Source organism: Barbus barbus, assembly GCF_936440315.1.
Source record: "Barbus barbus genome assembly, chromosome: 2".
Lineage (NCBI taxonomy): Eukaryota > Metazoa > Chordata > Actinopteri > Cypriniformes > Cyprinidae > Barbus > Barbus barbus.
In genome coordinates, this window is record NC_136730.1 from 25,668,550 (window position 1) to 25,685,001 (window position 16,452).

At 36.3% G+C, this 16,452-nt stretch overlaps 1 protein-coding gene across 4 annotated transcripts in view; it reads left to right on the forward strand.

Moving 5' to 3' along the window:
• LOC306842889 (phosphorylase b kinase regulatory subunit beta-like) overlaps window positions 1-16,452 on the forward strand; it is an 82,378-nt gene that overhangs the window by 40,093 nt on the left and 25,833 nt on the right. For all 4 annotated transcript variants that reach the window (XM_079374052.1, XM_079374051.1, XM_079374054.1 and 1 more), the window contains 3 exons: window positions 267-344; window positions 1,570-1,728; window positions 2,567-2,661. In XM_079374052.1, coding sequence (XP_079230178.1) covers window positions 267-344; window positions 1,570-1,728; window positions 2,567-2,661 — 332 coding nt within the window. The remainder of the gene's footprint in view (window positions 1-266; window positions 345-1,569; window positions 1,729-2,566; window positions 2,662-16,452) is intronic.

Below are 16,452 nucleotides of genomic sequence, written 5' to 3' on the forward strand. Positions count from 1 at the left end.
TTTTACTTGCAAAAACCCAGAAGTTGACAGTATTTTACAAAATTATGTAATGTAGTATAAAGCAATGTTAAACCAGTTACAATTTTTCACTGTATGTGCTAACAAAAAGTTTTACTGTTGCAATTTGCGTTTTTTCTGTACAAAATGCATACTTTTTTTGACATTGTTGCATATGCTGGGCCGCTTGTTTAAATCTCTGAGCGGTGTTATCTGAAGGATGGGGATATAGTGTTCTATAATTTCCCTTTTGTTGACCTTTTGTTCAGGTGTGTTTAGGGGAAATCCTGCTCAAGTCAAAGAGTACCAGGAACTGATAGAAGCTGTCATCTTCCAGTCCTTTGAGGGTAACTTGCGGACACGCACATGCATACACACATCTTTTTGGACAAACTGCCAAAGCTTGTCACGTTGTGATGGACTCTGCTTTCCAGCCAGTGTCCTCCAGCCCCTGCCAATGACTGTTATTTTCCCATTACTCTTTATTAGAGTGGTCCTTTCATATTCATCTCTCCCGGGCTGCATGAATTCCTCAGACGTGTCTCAGTCAAGTGCACAACAGAGGAGATGCTCATTATTTAAACAGACCAGAACACTGGCAATTCCCCACAGACAGATAAAACATGCTGTCTGACAGTCCTTCAGACCACAACTCTTTAGAAGTATAACGGCAATAAGCAACTTAATAACTAGTTTGGATCTTTTCATTTGTCTGCAGTGAGCCTCACCAATAGAGATGAGCGCTCAGCTTAGTTGACTAAATTATGGTTGATAGAGAAAAGGTGAATTTGGGGTTTGGCTGGATTCTGCTGACAGCCATATCACTGCTTTTACTGCAGGGTTTTTTATCTCTTAATTTTTTTTTTTAAAGATTTATTTATGGCATTTTATGCCTTTATGTAGATAGGACAATATAGGTCGACAGGAAGCGAAGTGGGTGAGAGAGGGGGATGGGATCGGGAAAGGTCCTCGAGTGGGACTCGAACTCAGGACACTCAAAGCGCAATGGCGCTCCGTCTCTTCATTTTTACATATTTAATGAATACATATTGATTGGCAGTATCTAAATTACAGCACTGACATCCAACAACATGAATAGCAGTAACGTTCACACAAGCTAGTTGAACTGAGTATCAACTGTTTTAAATTCCAAACAAAATTTGACCAATTAGTTCATTTATTTATTCTTTTGCAAACAAAAATAGCTCTGAAAGTGCCATACCTATTACTATACTATACTGTTTCAAACTATTTTTGAAAGAATGCTTACGAAGGCTATACGAATGCCGTAAAAACAGTAATATTGTGAAATATTTCGTTTAAAATAACTAACTGTTTTCCACTTGAATATATTTTAAAATGTCATTCATTCCTGTGATGGCAAAGCAGAATTTTCAGCAGTGAAATCGTATCAATGACCCCATACTTTTGAACAATGGTGTATATTATTTTAGCATAGCTGGGACAGTGTAGTCACTAGCAGCATCCAACAACACACCACAGAATCGTCTCATGTACATACACAAGACACTCTGGGACTCTCTAAATTTTGTCTAATTTGATTTTCCACAGGCCACGCTGTTATTCCCAAGTACTACTATGTGCCGGCAGACTTTGTAGAGGCTGAACAGAAGAATCATGGCAGCCAGAAGCGCTTCCCCAGCAACTCAGGCCGTGATGGGATGCTGTTCCTCTGGGGACAGGCCCTCTATAACATCGCTAAGCTGCTGGGTGAGTTTCAGATCCATCCAGAGCCCAAGGGTCAGGACTATTTCACAGACACACAGTAGAAGAGTTTACATAGATGTTCTTTTATTTATTCATGCAGTGACTTCATGCCATTTGCTCACATTTGTCAAAAGGAAGAGACTCAGAACCACTGCGGTCTCACTGAAAGCAGAAGACAAAATGGGTTATAATCTAAACTAAATAATGGGGTCTTATGAAACACGGTGATTGTGTGAGAAATTGTTAACATTATTTAGTTACCTTCACTTCCTTTCAAACGAGTATGATTTTCTTTTTTCTTTTTTTCAAAAGGTGGTATTTTTCAAGCTACACTTCTTCCATACAGTGAATGTGGGGGGGTTGTGCTTTAAAAAGGGACAAGAAAACAACATAAAAGCAATCCATGTGACTTGTGCACTATTTTTCCAAGTCTTCTGAAGCCATTTTTATGAGGAAAAGATAGAAAATGGAAGTCATTATTCATTAATCTTCTCCTCCGCTGTATCTTCTGACTGATCGTGCCACATTAAGTTTGATTTTCAGAGAATATCAAATTCTAAGTCTAATAACTATTCTTATTAAGTATTAACATGATTTCCCCCACAAAATATTGTTTTTCAGCAATGTTATTACCATGCTGCACACCCAGAATGATTCATATTGTAGACAATGATTCATGTGTATGCTCTGCAGTAAAATCCAGACCAGCAGAGACATTAGAAATCTGTGGAAAGGGCTTGTTTTTCAAATTGAAAAAGCCTTGTCTGGGTTAAAAATTCAGAGATTTTGTTTAAAGCTCATGTGAACTGAACAGTAATTTTGTTCTGTGTTTGCTGTTCAGTGGATGGTTTGATCAGCCCAAAGGACATCGACCCCATCCATCGCTATGTGCCACGGCAGGATCAGAGGAACGTCAGCATGCGATACTCCAATCAGGTGAGCTGCATCACGTCTCTCGTGTAGGCAACTACACGAATACTAAAATGTATCCTGTAAACACACATGTGAATGGTCTGTGTGTTTAATCTTTCTCAGAGCCTCATGCATAATTTGTTGCAGGCTGTAGCAGAAGCCCTGATACATCTCTGTAGAAAAACTGACTTGTTTTGCACATCCATTCCTAGCGGATCTGTTATTGCTGAGACAGACCACACTGCTCTTGATGAGACAAAACCTACGGACACCTGCTGTTTAATAGCTAGCACAGAGCTCCCTCATCTGTCCCTATAGACAGTCTGCAGTATCACTTTAATACAGCATCTGCTCATGGCTGTGTTTGAATTGTGTCAGAGCCCTGACAAAAAGTGGAACGGGCTTGAAAATGCACTTGCAAATTCAAATAGATAACTTTATCATCACTGTAGCCTGTCTAGTAAAAATCATGAAATTTAAAACTTTAACACACAACCCTGCTGCTAAAACTAGAGATATTTATTTGAGTATGCACTGCCATTTCATAACTTTTATTCAGCAAGGATATTAAATTGAACAAAAGGGACAGTAAAGAGATTTATAATAGAGGAATTCTATTTCAAATGAATACTGTATTCTTGAACTTTCTATTTATCAGAGTTTTCAAATGTGTCATAGTTTGCATAAACATATTATGCAGTACAGCTGTTTTCAACATTAATAATAGTAATAAATATTTATTGAGTGCTAAATCAGAATGATTTCTGTAGAAGACTGGACTAATGGCTGCTGAAAATTCAGCTTTGCATGAAATTATATTTTACAGTACATTAACATTCTATTAAAATATATTAACAGTTTTTAAAAATATTAATATTATTTAACAATATTGCTGTTTTTTGGATTTTTAAACGTAATCAGATGAATGCAGCCTGAGCATAAGAAACTTCTTTCAAAAACAACCTTTTGAATGGTAGTGTATGAACTATCATTAATGAAGATTTGTCATTTTAATGTTTAAATGTGAATCTGTGGTCTCAGTCCTGTTCATTAAATACCTCACTGGTTTTTGTTCTATGTCTGTTAGATTTGAGATTTCAAGTGTCTTTAGCTGTTAGGAAGCTGCTTGTCAGCAGTCTTGTTACAGTGAAGGAGTGTCTATCATAGACTTTATACATAATATAGTGCTAACTACCAAATGTAGTTCTTATACATGTAAGGATGTGGGGAGCTATCAGAAATGTCACTTCCTGTCAAGAACTCTAGATGTGACACTTCTATTGTAGCGAGCATGATGACTCATGCGTGTTATAAAAGCTAACAAAGAGGTTGAGATTAGTGTTGAGTGAACTTCATTATTGCATGCATGAGTCATGTTTACATATTATTTTATGTGTATGTGTGTATATATATATATATATATATATATATATACATACATACATACATACATACATATATACAGTGCCCTCCATAAGTATTGGAAAAGTAAAGACAAAATTGCTCTGTTAACTATGGAGTCAAGACATTTGCAAATATGATTAAAAGATGAATATGAGACAAAACTACAGAATGTCACATTTTATTATTGGGTGATTCAACACAGATGTTTTACCAGCTAAGAAGTTCAGCACTTTTAGAGTTTCATCCCTCTATCTGATGTGAGCATAAGTATTGAAACAGTTGCCTCACGGGTCTTTCTAAGTGATCAGCTGTGTTAATTCTTCAGATATTAAAAGCAGGGAATGTGTTGTATCAGTTATATCCATTACTTCTGTATTCTGAATCTTGCATTCGATGATGACTCGCACAAACCAGGATGAAGATGAGGGAGCTGACTTTGAGAGAAAAGCAAGCAATTTGGATGCTAAAAGAAAAGAGGAAGTCAATTAGAGCTCTAGCAAAAACAAAGGGCATGGAGAAATCAAGAGTTTGGAAACAACCAGCGACACCAGCAACCAACAACTACCTGATCGGCTGAGAAAACAACAGTAGTTGATGACAGACAAATCATAAAAGCTGTGAAAATGAACCCTAAAAGACGTGTCTGTAAAATCACCAACAACTTCCAGAAAGCTGGGGTGATGCTCTGATAATCAGATGGTACAAAACCATCTTGCCTACCAATATTCAAGAAAATGCCACCAGATTCATTGGGAAGTGCTTCATATTGCATCAGGACAATGACCCAAAACACCTGCCAGTTCAGTAAAGGAATTTAAGGGCAAAGAAATGGAAAGTCTTAGATTGCCCAAGTCAATCTCCAGATTTAAATCCGATTGAACATGAATTTCACCAGCTGAAGAGGAGAGTAAAGGCAGAAACTCCCCAAAACAAGCAACAACTGGAATTGGCTGCATTAAAGGCTGGGAAAAGTATTTCAAAGGATGAGACCAAGAGTCTGGTGATGTCTATGGGTCACAGACTCACTGCTGTGATTGTGCTCAAGTGATCTGCAACTAAATAATAGCTTTTAATCTTTTATATCTGCCTTATGTTCAACTGTCCCAATACTTATGCTCACATCAATGAGATGAACTCTAAAAGTGCTGTTCTTTTTATTTGGTAAAACATGTATGTGTTGAAACGGCTAATAATAAAATGTGACATTCTGTAGTTTTGTCTCATATTCATCTTTTAAACATATTTGCAAATGTATTGACTCCACAGCCAACAGAGATATTTTGTCTTTACAGTTCCAATACTTTTGGAGGGCACTGTATATATTTACATTTACATTTAGTAATTTAGCAGACACTTTTAACCAAAGCGACTTGCAAATGAGGACAATGGAGGCAATCAAAATGAATAAACGAAAGAGCAATGATATGCAAGTGCTATAACAAGTCTCAGTTAGCTTAACGTAGTACATGTAGCAATGTTTTTTTTTCAATTATATAATAAATAAAAAGAGAACTGATAAAAATAGAGCAAGCTAGTGTTAGAGGCCTTTATTGCTTTTGCTAATTGTGTAATAAAAAAAACAAAAAACAAATAGAATACAAAAAGATGAGAAAAGCTAGTGTTTTTTTTTTTTTTTTTTTTTTTTTAAGAAAACAAGCAGTTAGTAGATGAATAGAGTGCAAGTCTAAAAGGGACAAGTTTTTTTTTTTTTTTAAAGAATAGAGAGAGCTAGAGTTAGAGGGTCAAATAAAGATGGAAGAGATGTGTTTTTAGCCGATTCTTGAAGATGGCTAAGGACTCAGATATATAGTAGTATAATAAACAGCAGTTTATTAGTAACAAGCAGATATTTACTTAAATATCCATCCTATTTTTCAGCACAGAAATAAGCAATTTCTTGTGAATGTGCAAACTTTCCGATTCACTAGCCACATTAGGGAAACAATTAAGAAAATAGCAAAGTGCATTTGCACAAAACCAAGCCAGAATAGGATTATAGTAATAAATTAAAATTCAATGACAACAAATACCAGTTTGCAACATTAAGCAGCTTAATTGACTTAAAGGAACACTCCACTTTTTTTGGAAATAGGCTCATTTTACAACTCCCCTAGAGATAAACAGTTGAGTTTTACCGTTTTTGAATCCATTCAGCCGATCTCCGGGTCTGGCGGTAGCACTTTTATTTTAGCTAAGCATAGATCATTGAATTGGATTAGACCATTAGCATCTCGCTCAAAAATGCGCAGTGATATTATGCAGCGCCTGAAAGTAGTCCCCAGATAGGTAACTAGTTATGATATAGCTGGGGACTACTTCTGGGCGCTGCGTCATATCATTGCGCTTGCTGTACTCACAGTACGGCAGCAAAATTCCTTGATTATTACACCGGAATGAAAGTATAGTTCCTAGCCATATCGACCTAGAAAATCGCAACTTTTCATTTTCCGTTGGTCTTAGTACACGATGTAACTACAGAAGAGTCAAGCTTTAAATAGGAAAATTATCTATGCTAAGCTAAACTAAAAGTGGTACGGCCAGACACAGAGATCGGCTGAATGGATTCAAAAACGGTAAAACTCAACTGTTTAACTCTAGGGGAGTTGGAAAATGAGCCTATTTCCCAAAAAAGTGGTGGGTTCCTTTAAAATTGGCTGCACACTTATTGATATATGGATATTTTTTTAATAATTTAATATATGAAATAGTCCTCATTTAAAAATAAAAATGTCGGAATAAGATAGTTGGAACTGATTCACATAAATTAAGTTTAAAATAAATATTGCACAAATTTATCTTAGTATTTTATCTTAGTGTCAGCCAGAAACTTTGAGAGAATATGAGATTTCTTAAAAAAAACACCCACAAACTTTTTACTGGTAAAGTAAATTTCAAAATAAAAATTGCACAATGTTACAGCATCAGCCAAAAAAAATGAACGAATTGTGATATATTAATCTTTGTGAATTATGAGAGAACACTCCCTGTCCTCTGACAGTGCAGTCTGATAATCTTAACCGTACTAATTTATCTCGCTGAAATTATGCCTGAAAATAGATTTTAAAATGCAGAGGGGATACCATTATTAAATATTAGGTACACTGGATTACTTGTTCATCATATTCCCTTGTTCAATAAAAGCAGCAGTATTTTGATTGAATTTATTTCATAAGCAACAAAAATGCAAATCTGATACCTGCCTACTACGTGATCTGTGAATTGTCTGGCGTAACAGCTGTTCTTTCATTCCTCCCCTGACTGAGGCTGCCTTCTCTCATCTGCTTTCAAGGTGAGGCACTTGACATCTCAAAGAAACGTACCTTCATACCATGAAACCAGTCTAATGACGGTCTTCAGGAAACTTGAGGCTAACAGAAAAACGCATTCAAATCATCTTGTGGCTTAATCGTACTATATATTGCCAGCAAAATCATCCCGACTAACCTCAGCCCTAGTTGAGATGTAGCTGTAATTTGACTGATATTGGCTTGGGAGCCCAAGTTTGTCTAATCAGAGGCAGTGAGGAGCAGGCGGCTGTTTTATTCATGAGTGTTGCACTGCTGCATGGGAAACTGGGAGGAGCCCTGCTGCTTTGAAGGAGGGCATGGCATATTGCACAGTAATGCGTGGCGTGCTTGTCTTTTCACTTTTGCATCAAAAGCTGCGCTGACTAAAGGGCACGTTGCTGTGGCTGCTGTTTGTTTGCGTGGTGTGTTCGTGTGCACATGTGGTAGTGTCTGTTTATGGAGGGATTTAGCAATATGAAGTGTCAGTTTATGTTTGCTTATGAATTACAGCCTGTCTTTGAGTAGCAGTATTTATGCAAGTACTCATGCACTACATGATTGAATATTATGGTTACACTTTATTTCGAAAGTCCACTTTAGACATTCTACTAACTATAAGTAACTTTGTAACTACGTGTCAACTACATGTCAACTAATTCTCATTAATTTGCAGCTACATGTCTACTAACTCTCAGTAGGGTAGGTTTAGGGTTAGTAGAATAAGTTGACATATACTTACAAAGTTTCTCATAGTCAGTATGTTGTATGTTGTGGACCCATCAAAATAAAGTGTTAGCAGATATTAAGCAGACAGTCTACTAATACTCTAATGACCGCTAGTTGACATGTAGTTGCAAAGTTACTTACTGTTAGTAGAATGTCTAAAGTGGACTATCGAAATAAAGTGTTACCAATATTATTGCCAGTTTGTGTTTATGCATAAGTTGTCCTCAGCCTCCACTTGTCCTCCTAACATCTCCCCATACTTTGTCCTCAGTATAAAGGCAGATCTTCATTTTGAACCATGTCCTTGCTTAGAGATTAGACAGGCCTTTTTTCCTGATTGATGGATGTACCCTGTTTCAACAAAGCACAGATGGAGCTCAGTTTAAATTTAGAAACGATTGTTCAGCAGAGCAGCCAAGGTGCAGGAAGCAGCCTCATCTTTTTCCCTTTTAAACACTGAGAACAGCTTTTGAAATGCTTCCCTCGCTTACATACACAAGCTTAGGGAAAGAGGCCTTTTTGAAGTTACTTAGCTTTGCAGACGCTATATTTCTCTGATTCATATTTAATTTGATGCATTAAGACAAATGTATTCCAACAGAACACGGCGCCATTGTTTTTGTTGGCTGTGCTCAATGACTGTATCTTTTAATGTGAAAACACAGGATGTTCCTGCGGTTCGTCTTGTAGGAAGTGATTGTTCGGGGTTTGAGTAGAGCACTATAGGGGATTGGACGCAACTCGTTCCACATGAAATCTCCTGTCTGCATGTCTTTTTCTCTGGGCTGAGTCACTTCATAAACACCCGGAGGGATTTCCAGAACCACGAATAAACACACCGCAAACGGTGAAGAGATATCAGTGGCCATACGGCATGTGACATGTGCACAGATGTCCAAGGATGTGTAAATCACAAAAGGATGTGTAAATCACAAACTTTCATCCATCTATCTATCTATCTGTCTGTCTGTCTGTCTGTCTGTCCTTTTATCCTTCTGCCGTTCTATCGTTCATTCTGTCATCCATCCATACTTTGTTCTTTTGTTCTATCTTTAGAGCCATCAATTTGTCTAGTGTTATATAATTTTATCATTCTGCCTGTCCATCCTTTCGTCTATCTGTCCTTTGAGTTTCTATTAATTTCAGTTCCACTTACATTCAAATTCGAATTGCAATTCTGCATCTTATTGACTACCTTCATTCAAATTCAGGAACTGGCTTTTAAAAGACATTCTCTGTTCAGTTCTGAATTCTGCACAACCTTTTTGCATACACATACACACTTACTATGTTGCTTGGAAGTAAGTAGATGCACATTTACACACATGCTCACATCTCGCCTTTGATGGGGAAACTAATTCACCTTGTACTTCATAAGGTTGCTCTTCCTGGTGGAAATTACTCTTTTATAAATGTAAGCATGCAGTGTGTGTGTGTGTGTGTGTGTGTGTGTAAGCAGTCAGTTCTGAAAAGATTGATGGGAAAAATTCCAATGGCCATCACTACACATGCATATGCACACACTGCTTTGAAGCACCTCATTTGTCCACCTTCATGGTGAGAGATACGAACAAAACTCTTCACAGTGATGATGGGTTAAAAATACTAAAGCGAGAGCAGGAAAAGGACCATACATTTGGCAAGGCAACGGAGGGATTCAATGCTGATGGTTGTGCGGAAACGTATTTGTTGTTGGAGCTGAAAGTCGTTTCTCAAATGTCTGCAGAGTGGTGACAGATGTGTTGTATGTTTATCACCGACAGCCAGCAGACGTGATGAATGTGGCAAGATATCACTTATGTGTCACTCACTCAGTTATTATAACTCCAGACTTCATAGTGTGAGAATCCAAATCCAGTGTCACTCTGATGCTGTAACATTTGGAGTGTATTTCACTGCAAGAATATCTTGACATATGTCACCTCTAAATAAGTAATGTTGCTCAACCAATAAAAGACCCCAAGAACCTGTCAGTTGGTTTTAATTAGGGCTGTCAATGTTAACGCATGCGATTAATCTAAAAATCTTAACGCGTTTAATATTTTTTAACGCAAATTAATCGTTTGATAAGGTTTGACCCCAACTTCTTGCCGTCATCGCAGCGCGGAAGGTAATCTATGCCTGCGTCTCAATGTGCACACTGTCCATCCTAAATTCTATGTGGTATTAGTAATTTTCAGTACCATTTAGGACCGATAGGGTGGACAGTATGCACATTGGGACGCAGGGATTGTGTGATTATGAGGTGATGGGCTAGACAAAAGTGAAGCGTACGCAGAGAGAGTGTGTCTGAGAGAGAGAGAGAGTACACATATGATATGTATACTCATATGTGATAAGGGTACAGCGAACCAGTAATGCCACGGTTGCGGTTTTCCCGCACAATTGGGCTATTTTGAAAATATAGTCGCAGGAAAAATTACAGAGCCGTGGGTTGCGTTTTTTTTTGGCTACTTTTATAAAGTACCGTGGCCGCCCAAAGTGTAGCCTATATATACACATGTGATCGCAAAAGGAAGTTATTACAAACACTCGATGGTGGTTTAAAGTGAGTTCCGAGTAAAAGTGTACTATTAATCTCATAAATTGTCTTATGTAGCATGATGCTGATGTTAGCTCTAATGCACCTGCAGAACAGGTTCAATTCTTCTACATAATGCATTTTATCATAATACTTCATGTAAGGTCGCAAGAAAATGTTTTGTTGTATTTATTTAGAAATACTTTTGATAATAGTTGGGTAAATGTGTGCTGGGATTGAAGCGATGTGGCTTGGTAAATGTTTTATTGCCAGTATAAAGGCTGATAATGGCTGAAAAAACTAAACAAAAAATAATAAGGATTATGTCTCATACCTAGCGGAGGTATGAAAGGTTCTGTTTCCTTAAACTACGGTAGTTTGTCATGCATTTCTTTATTTCAACCGATTTATAGGTAAATCCTAGACTTTAAATTTGCGATTAATCGTGACTAATCACAGTCCATGTCTGTGATTAACGCAATTAAAAATTTTAATCGATTGACAGCACTAGTTTTAATATAAAAATAGAAACAGAATTTTTATGTCACTTTATGCAGTGACAGCAAAGTACAAGTATAAAGCCTTATATTGTGCTTTAGTGATGTTTGATGATTATTACATAGGGAGAATAAATAAAAAATAAAAAAAATGTCAAGGTTAGCTCTGAGTCATCTTATTTCAAATGACTCTAGTGACTCTAGTGTGTTTTATCAGAGACTTGAAAACACACTCCTAGGCTTTTTCTGAAACAGCTCTGCGCAGACTTTCCCATGGAGAGGCTCAACAGGTATTAGTGATCAGCCTCCTTATCTCCTCTCACTCCACACACTGCATCTTTATGGGAATTACATCACATACAACACCACTGACAAGCACCAGACTCCCGAGGCTTTCACCTGCCTCGCTTTAATATAAATCGATTTTTTTTCTTCTTGTCATAAGAATTGCCGACTAGATCTAATATATATCGTGGTCCTTCTAGAGAGGGGTGATGTGTATTGAATTCACAGCAAGCCTTTGTTCACAATTACACTCCCACCCTCTCAAAAGTCCAATCCCCAGCCTTTTCAATTTCTTTAAGGTGATTGTGGCCAGACTTGCACTGTTGCATAGGGAGCCCCTTCACTCTATTATAAGATGTGGAATGGAGCTGAAAAAGTACTTTGGAAAGAGTTTTTTTGTAAATACAATGGGGCCCAAAAGTCTGTGACCAATGCTTATCATTTTTAAAATCCTAAAACTTCATATTTCCAGGTTTAAATTAAATTTTGAATCCCAGATCTTCAATGTGGTCTCAGAATTTAGAATCATCTGTCTCTTTCTATCTCTCAGCTTGATGGGGTGGTTTATAAAGTGAAATGTGTAAACCTAAAATGTGAACAGCTTCCAAACTTGCCAGCTGGAGGGTTTAACACTGAGAAGTCACTGCATCGACAAAGACACTTCTTCAAATTTTTATCCTTAAAGGAACATTAGATATCTTAAAGAGCAGCAGTTCACATGAGTTAATGTTTTTGCCTTTTGGCAGAAGAGCAGTTGAAGAACAAACTGAAAAGGGAATGTGGATCTGCCAGATCTCTTTTATCCACATCATATCTCCAAGAGACAGTCCATTAGGTTTGCATTGATTTGTCACATAAATGGATTCAGGAAAAAGGGGCTTATTTCAGGCTGCCCTATTGGAATAGAATCTTTACAGTTACATTGAGTTTGCAATGAGAATAGAATCAAAGAGAATACCATAGAATCTTCACAGCTCAATTACGTTTGCAATCATTTATTAGAAGACTGGATTCAGTAAAAATGTCTTATTTGAGATTGTCAAAATAGAACAATATTTGCTGCCACATGAGCAACACTGGTGTTGTGTAGAATGTTGTTTTACATTTAGCTTGTGGTTTTGTAGTTGCTACTGTCTGCAGAAAAAGAAAACACTGTAATAACATGAAATGTGATCTCTGTATTACGGTATATTGCATCTGAGGCATCAGTAATAGCATTTCATTAGTCTGTACTTTTACACCTTTGTGATACACTCTCAAGCTGTAGAGTTTTGCCATTAGTGATCCCATCTCAATTCCAGCAGCTCCAGACTCGGTGTAAACATCACTTAGCTGCCGAAGGGGACGTTTTTCAAGTGCTATTTTCCATCAGATATGAAATTTCCTCAGCACGCAGGGGCAGCTTACACCGCAGTCAGTCTAACCCTGTCAACGTATGACTGCTTTGAATTTGTGAAAGCTCCAGATGTTGAAAAGATGCTCTCCTGTATTAAAATTACTTGCCCTCACAAAAAATGTTTGGACTATAGACTTTAATCAGGTTTGACGCCATATTGATTTAACATGGATGAAAACAAGGCTGTGAGGGATAGACTTAAACTTTACAATGGCATGCAGTGTATAACGATCTGAGATCATGTAATTTTCACAACTCACAACTTTCAAAAGTTTTTGTCTACTAAAATAATTTTTCAGAAATTTTCATCAGCTGAACAATCGATTAGTTGTTAAACAACACTACTCCAAGTACTTCTATCCCTCACAGCCTCATTTTCATTCATGTCAAAAATTAAATATGGTGCTACCCTGACTACAGTCTGTACTAGGGCTGAGCGATTAATTGCATTTGCGATAATACCGCGATATGAAAAAAACATGATTTTTCAACTGCAGAGGCTGTGATTACACTCTGTGTCATGTGACACGCGAGAGTAAAGAGGTGTGTTCAACTTGAAGACTTGAAGATAGATAGGTGTATAACATCAAAGTACGGCGAGAGAAAGCATAAGGAGACGTCTGCTCTCTTATATAGCTCTTATATAGCTTATAGCTCTCGCAGTATTAGATGACACACAGCGATCGGTCTAGCTGTGCGGCTTTTCTGGTAGTGGGCGGGACTAATACGCAAACGACTATCTCATTGGCTGGCGCTCACCTATTATCCTCCCTTTTTTGATTTCATTGAATCAGTTCGAGCGAACGCAGACAACCTGATTAATATTCATGAACCCAGCAGCTCAATAATCCTTAGTGTGTTTTATATTGTTCTTATTAGTAGTAGAATTCATAGTAGTTTTATCTTATCAGTATTATTTGTAGTTTTTTTTCCCCTTTTTTTTTTATAGAAACACAAAATGACAAACAATATCTTAAGCACCAGACCTAAGTTCAGTCAACATGACGAATATGCATTCATACATGGTTATTCTAATTACTAAAGTTCTATCTTCATTTAATACTAAATTATTATAATGTCATATAATGTTTGACTGACTGATGCTAAGTGAGATATTAAAAAAAAACTGCCATTTTCCAAACATAAGCTTTATATACTGTATACTGTGTGTGTGTATATATATATATATATATATATATATATATTAGTGCTGTCAATCGATTAAAAAATTTAATCGCGTTAATTTTAAAGTCCTGGACTGTGATTAATCGCAAATTTAAAATACTAGAATTTACCTGTAAATGTGTTGAAATAAAGGAATGCATGACAAACTAGTTTAAGGAGACTTTTAATTCAGCCATTATCAGCATTTATACTGACAATAAAACGTTTACCAAGCCACAGCTTCAATCCCAGCACACATTTACCCAACTATTATCAAAAGTATTTCTAAATAAATACAACAAAACATTTTCTTGCGACCTTACATGAAGTATTATGATAAAATGCATTATGAAGAAGAATTGAACCTGTTCTGCAGGTGCATTAGAGCTAACATTAGCATAGGACATTAGCATAGGACCCTTTTCTATGTTAGAATAGAAAAGGGTCCTGTCCAAACTGTTGCTATAAAATTAGAAGCACACAATTCCCTAGAATATCATTATATGCTTAAACATTAAGATTTGTACTCATAGAAATTACTAAAGTAGTCAAACATATTAGTATATCAGATAATTAATATTAGTCTGGTGAGTAAACTAAAAAATTACAAGCCAATGGAGATTCTGTTGCCAAGGTGTCTATAGAGGGTTGATCATTTACAAATAATACGAATAAAACGAATATTTACAATAATCAGTTTAATTTGATAGGTATCTCTCATATTGTCCCACAGAAACAGTAAAATAGTGTAGATTAGTGTACAATGTTTTATAATAATAATTTATTCTATTTAGTGACCATTTCATTCATTTAACTTATTTAATATTGAGGCATCCAAGTTATTTGACATATTTGAAAAAAAAAGTAACAATAGTTACTTTCCCTGGTAATTAGTTTCTTTTATAATGATGTAACTTAGTTACTGTTTGTAAGAAGTAACTAGTAATATAACTAATTACTTTTTTAAAGTAACGTGCCCAACACTGCATACTATACAATGATTTATTGCTTGTCTTTGTTGAATAATACAGAATATAAAAAGCTTTAAAAAATAATTGCATATTCAATCGCAATATTGGTAATTGGTAAAAAAAAAAATCGCAATTAGATTATTTTCCAAAATCGTTCAGCCCTAGTCTGTACCATAATACCGTAGTATAATTTGAAGTTCATACCATATAATATAAATATGGTAATCATACATAGAGGTGTTATCAATCTAAATACCGTGGCATTAACATATGATACCATCATGGTACAATGCCTCAGATGTTTACTCTTTTGAGGACTAATTTGTGCTTCTCTGCAGATACAGCATGATTATGCTAAAAGTCACAAGAGCCTTTAGCCTCATTTGCTAATTTGTTGGTCTTCAATTTATTATTGCTCTTAGAGGAAGACAGATTTGTCATTAGAGGTAAATATTGACTGTTTGACTCACGGTGGGGCTCTTGGAGCCACATTATGAATAGAGATCATTTGACTGATTTATAACGGAGACATTAATAAAGAGCATTTCTTATCACTGTCAGTCCTATTGAGCTGCTCATAGTTTATTGTCTGCTGCTTCAGTGTGGAGAGGTAGACTGCAGGAGTCTGCAGAGCGCAGAAGGGCTCCCACCAGTACCACTACTAGTACTTGCAGGGTTTTGTACACCACCAACTGCCATCATTCACACCACTTCCAATAAAACTTCCATCACTACAAAGCCACTACACTGCTTTCAGAAAAGCTGTGCATATACAAGAAAGGAATGTGTTTTTTTTTTCTTAAAAAAAAAAAGAAAGCTATCTTCTATTTTTTTTTTTTTTTCACTTTTATTTTACCAAAGCTGAAGCTTGATTTAAAATATTTTTCTAATGTGATCAACAACAGAAACAATGGAAAAAAATATTCCTGTAGCTTACATGTTTGACACTTTAGCTTGGGCGCCAATTCTCTCTATTAAATAACTATTAACTATGACTTCTGCCTCAATAAACTCCTAATTTGCTGCTTATTAATAGTAAGTAGGGTAGTTGTTAGGTTTAGGTATGGGGTTGGATTAAGGGATCTAAAATATGGTCATGCAGAATAAGGCATTAATATATGGTCCCATTGCAGAGAGACACAAAATCACTCTCCAGGATGTTCTTTTTCACCGTACCCTGTTAGTGGAATAACCTACCTAACTCCATCAGGATAGCCAAATCTCTCACAATCTTCAAGAAACAACCGGAAACTCATCTCTTCTGTGAGCATCTAACTGCCTGCTCATAAAAATAAATAAATTAATTAATTAAAATTTAAAAAGTAAAACTAACAAAGTAGAATACAATAAAATTTAAAACAAAAACTATGCCTTCACTTTTTCTGTTCTGTTTTATTCTTATCCTTTCCTGTACTAGCTTTTACTATAAAGACTGAAACTTTGTATTGCGGGCAATTCTCGTGTTTATTGCCAACTTATGGTAAATCGCTTGATGTATTCCTCAATTGTAAGTCGCTTTGCATAAAAGCATCTGCCAAATTAATAAATGTATATGTGCTCTATA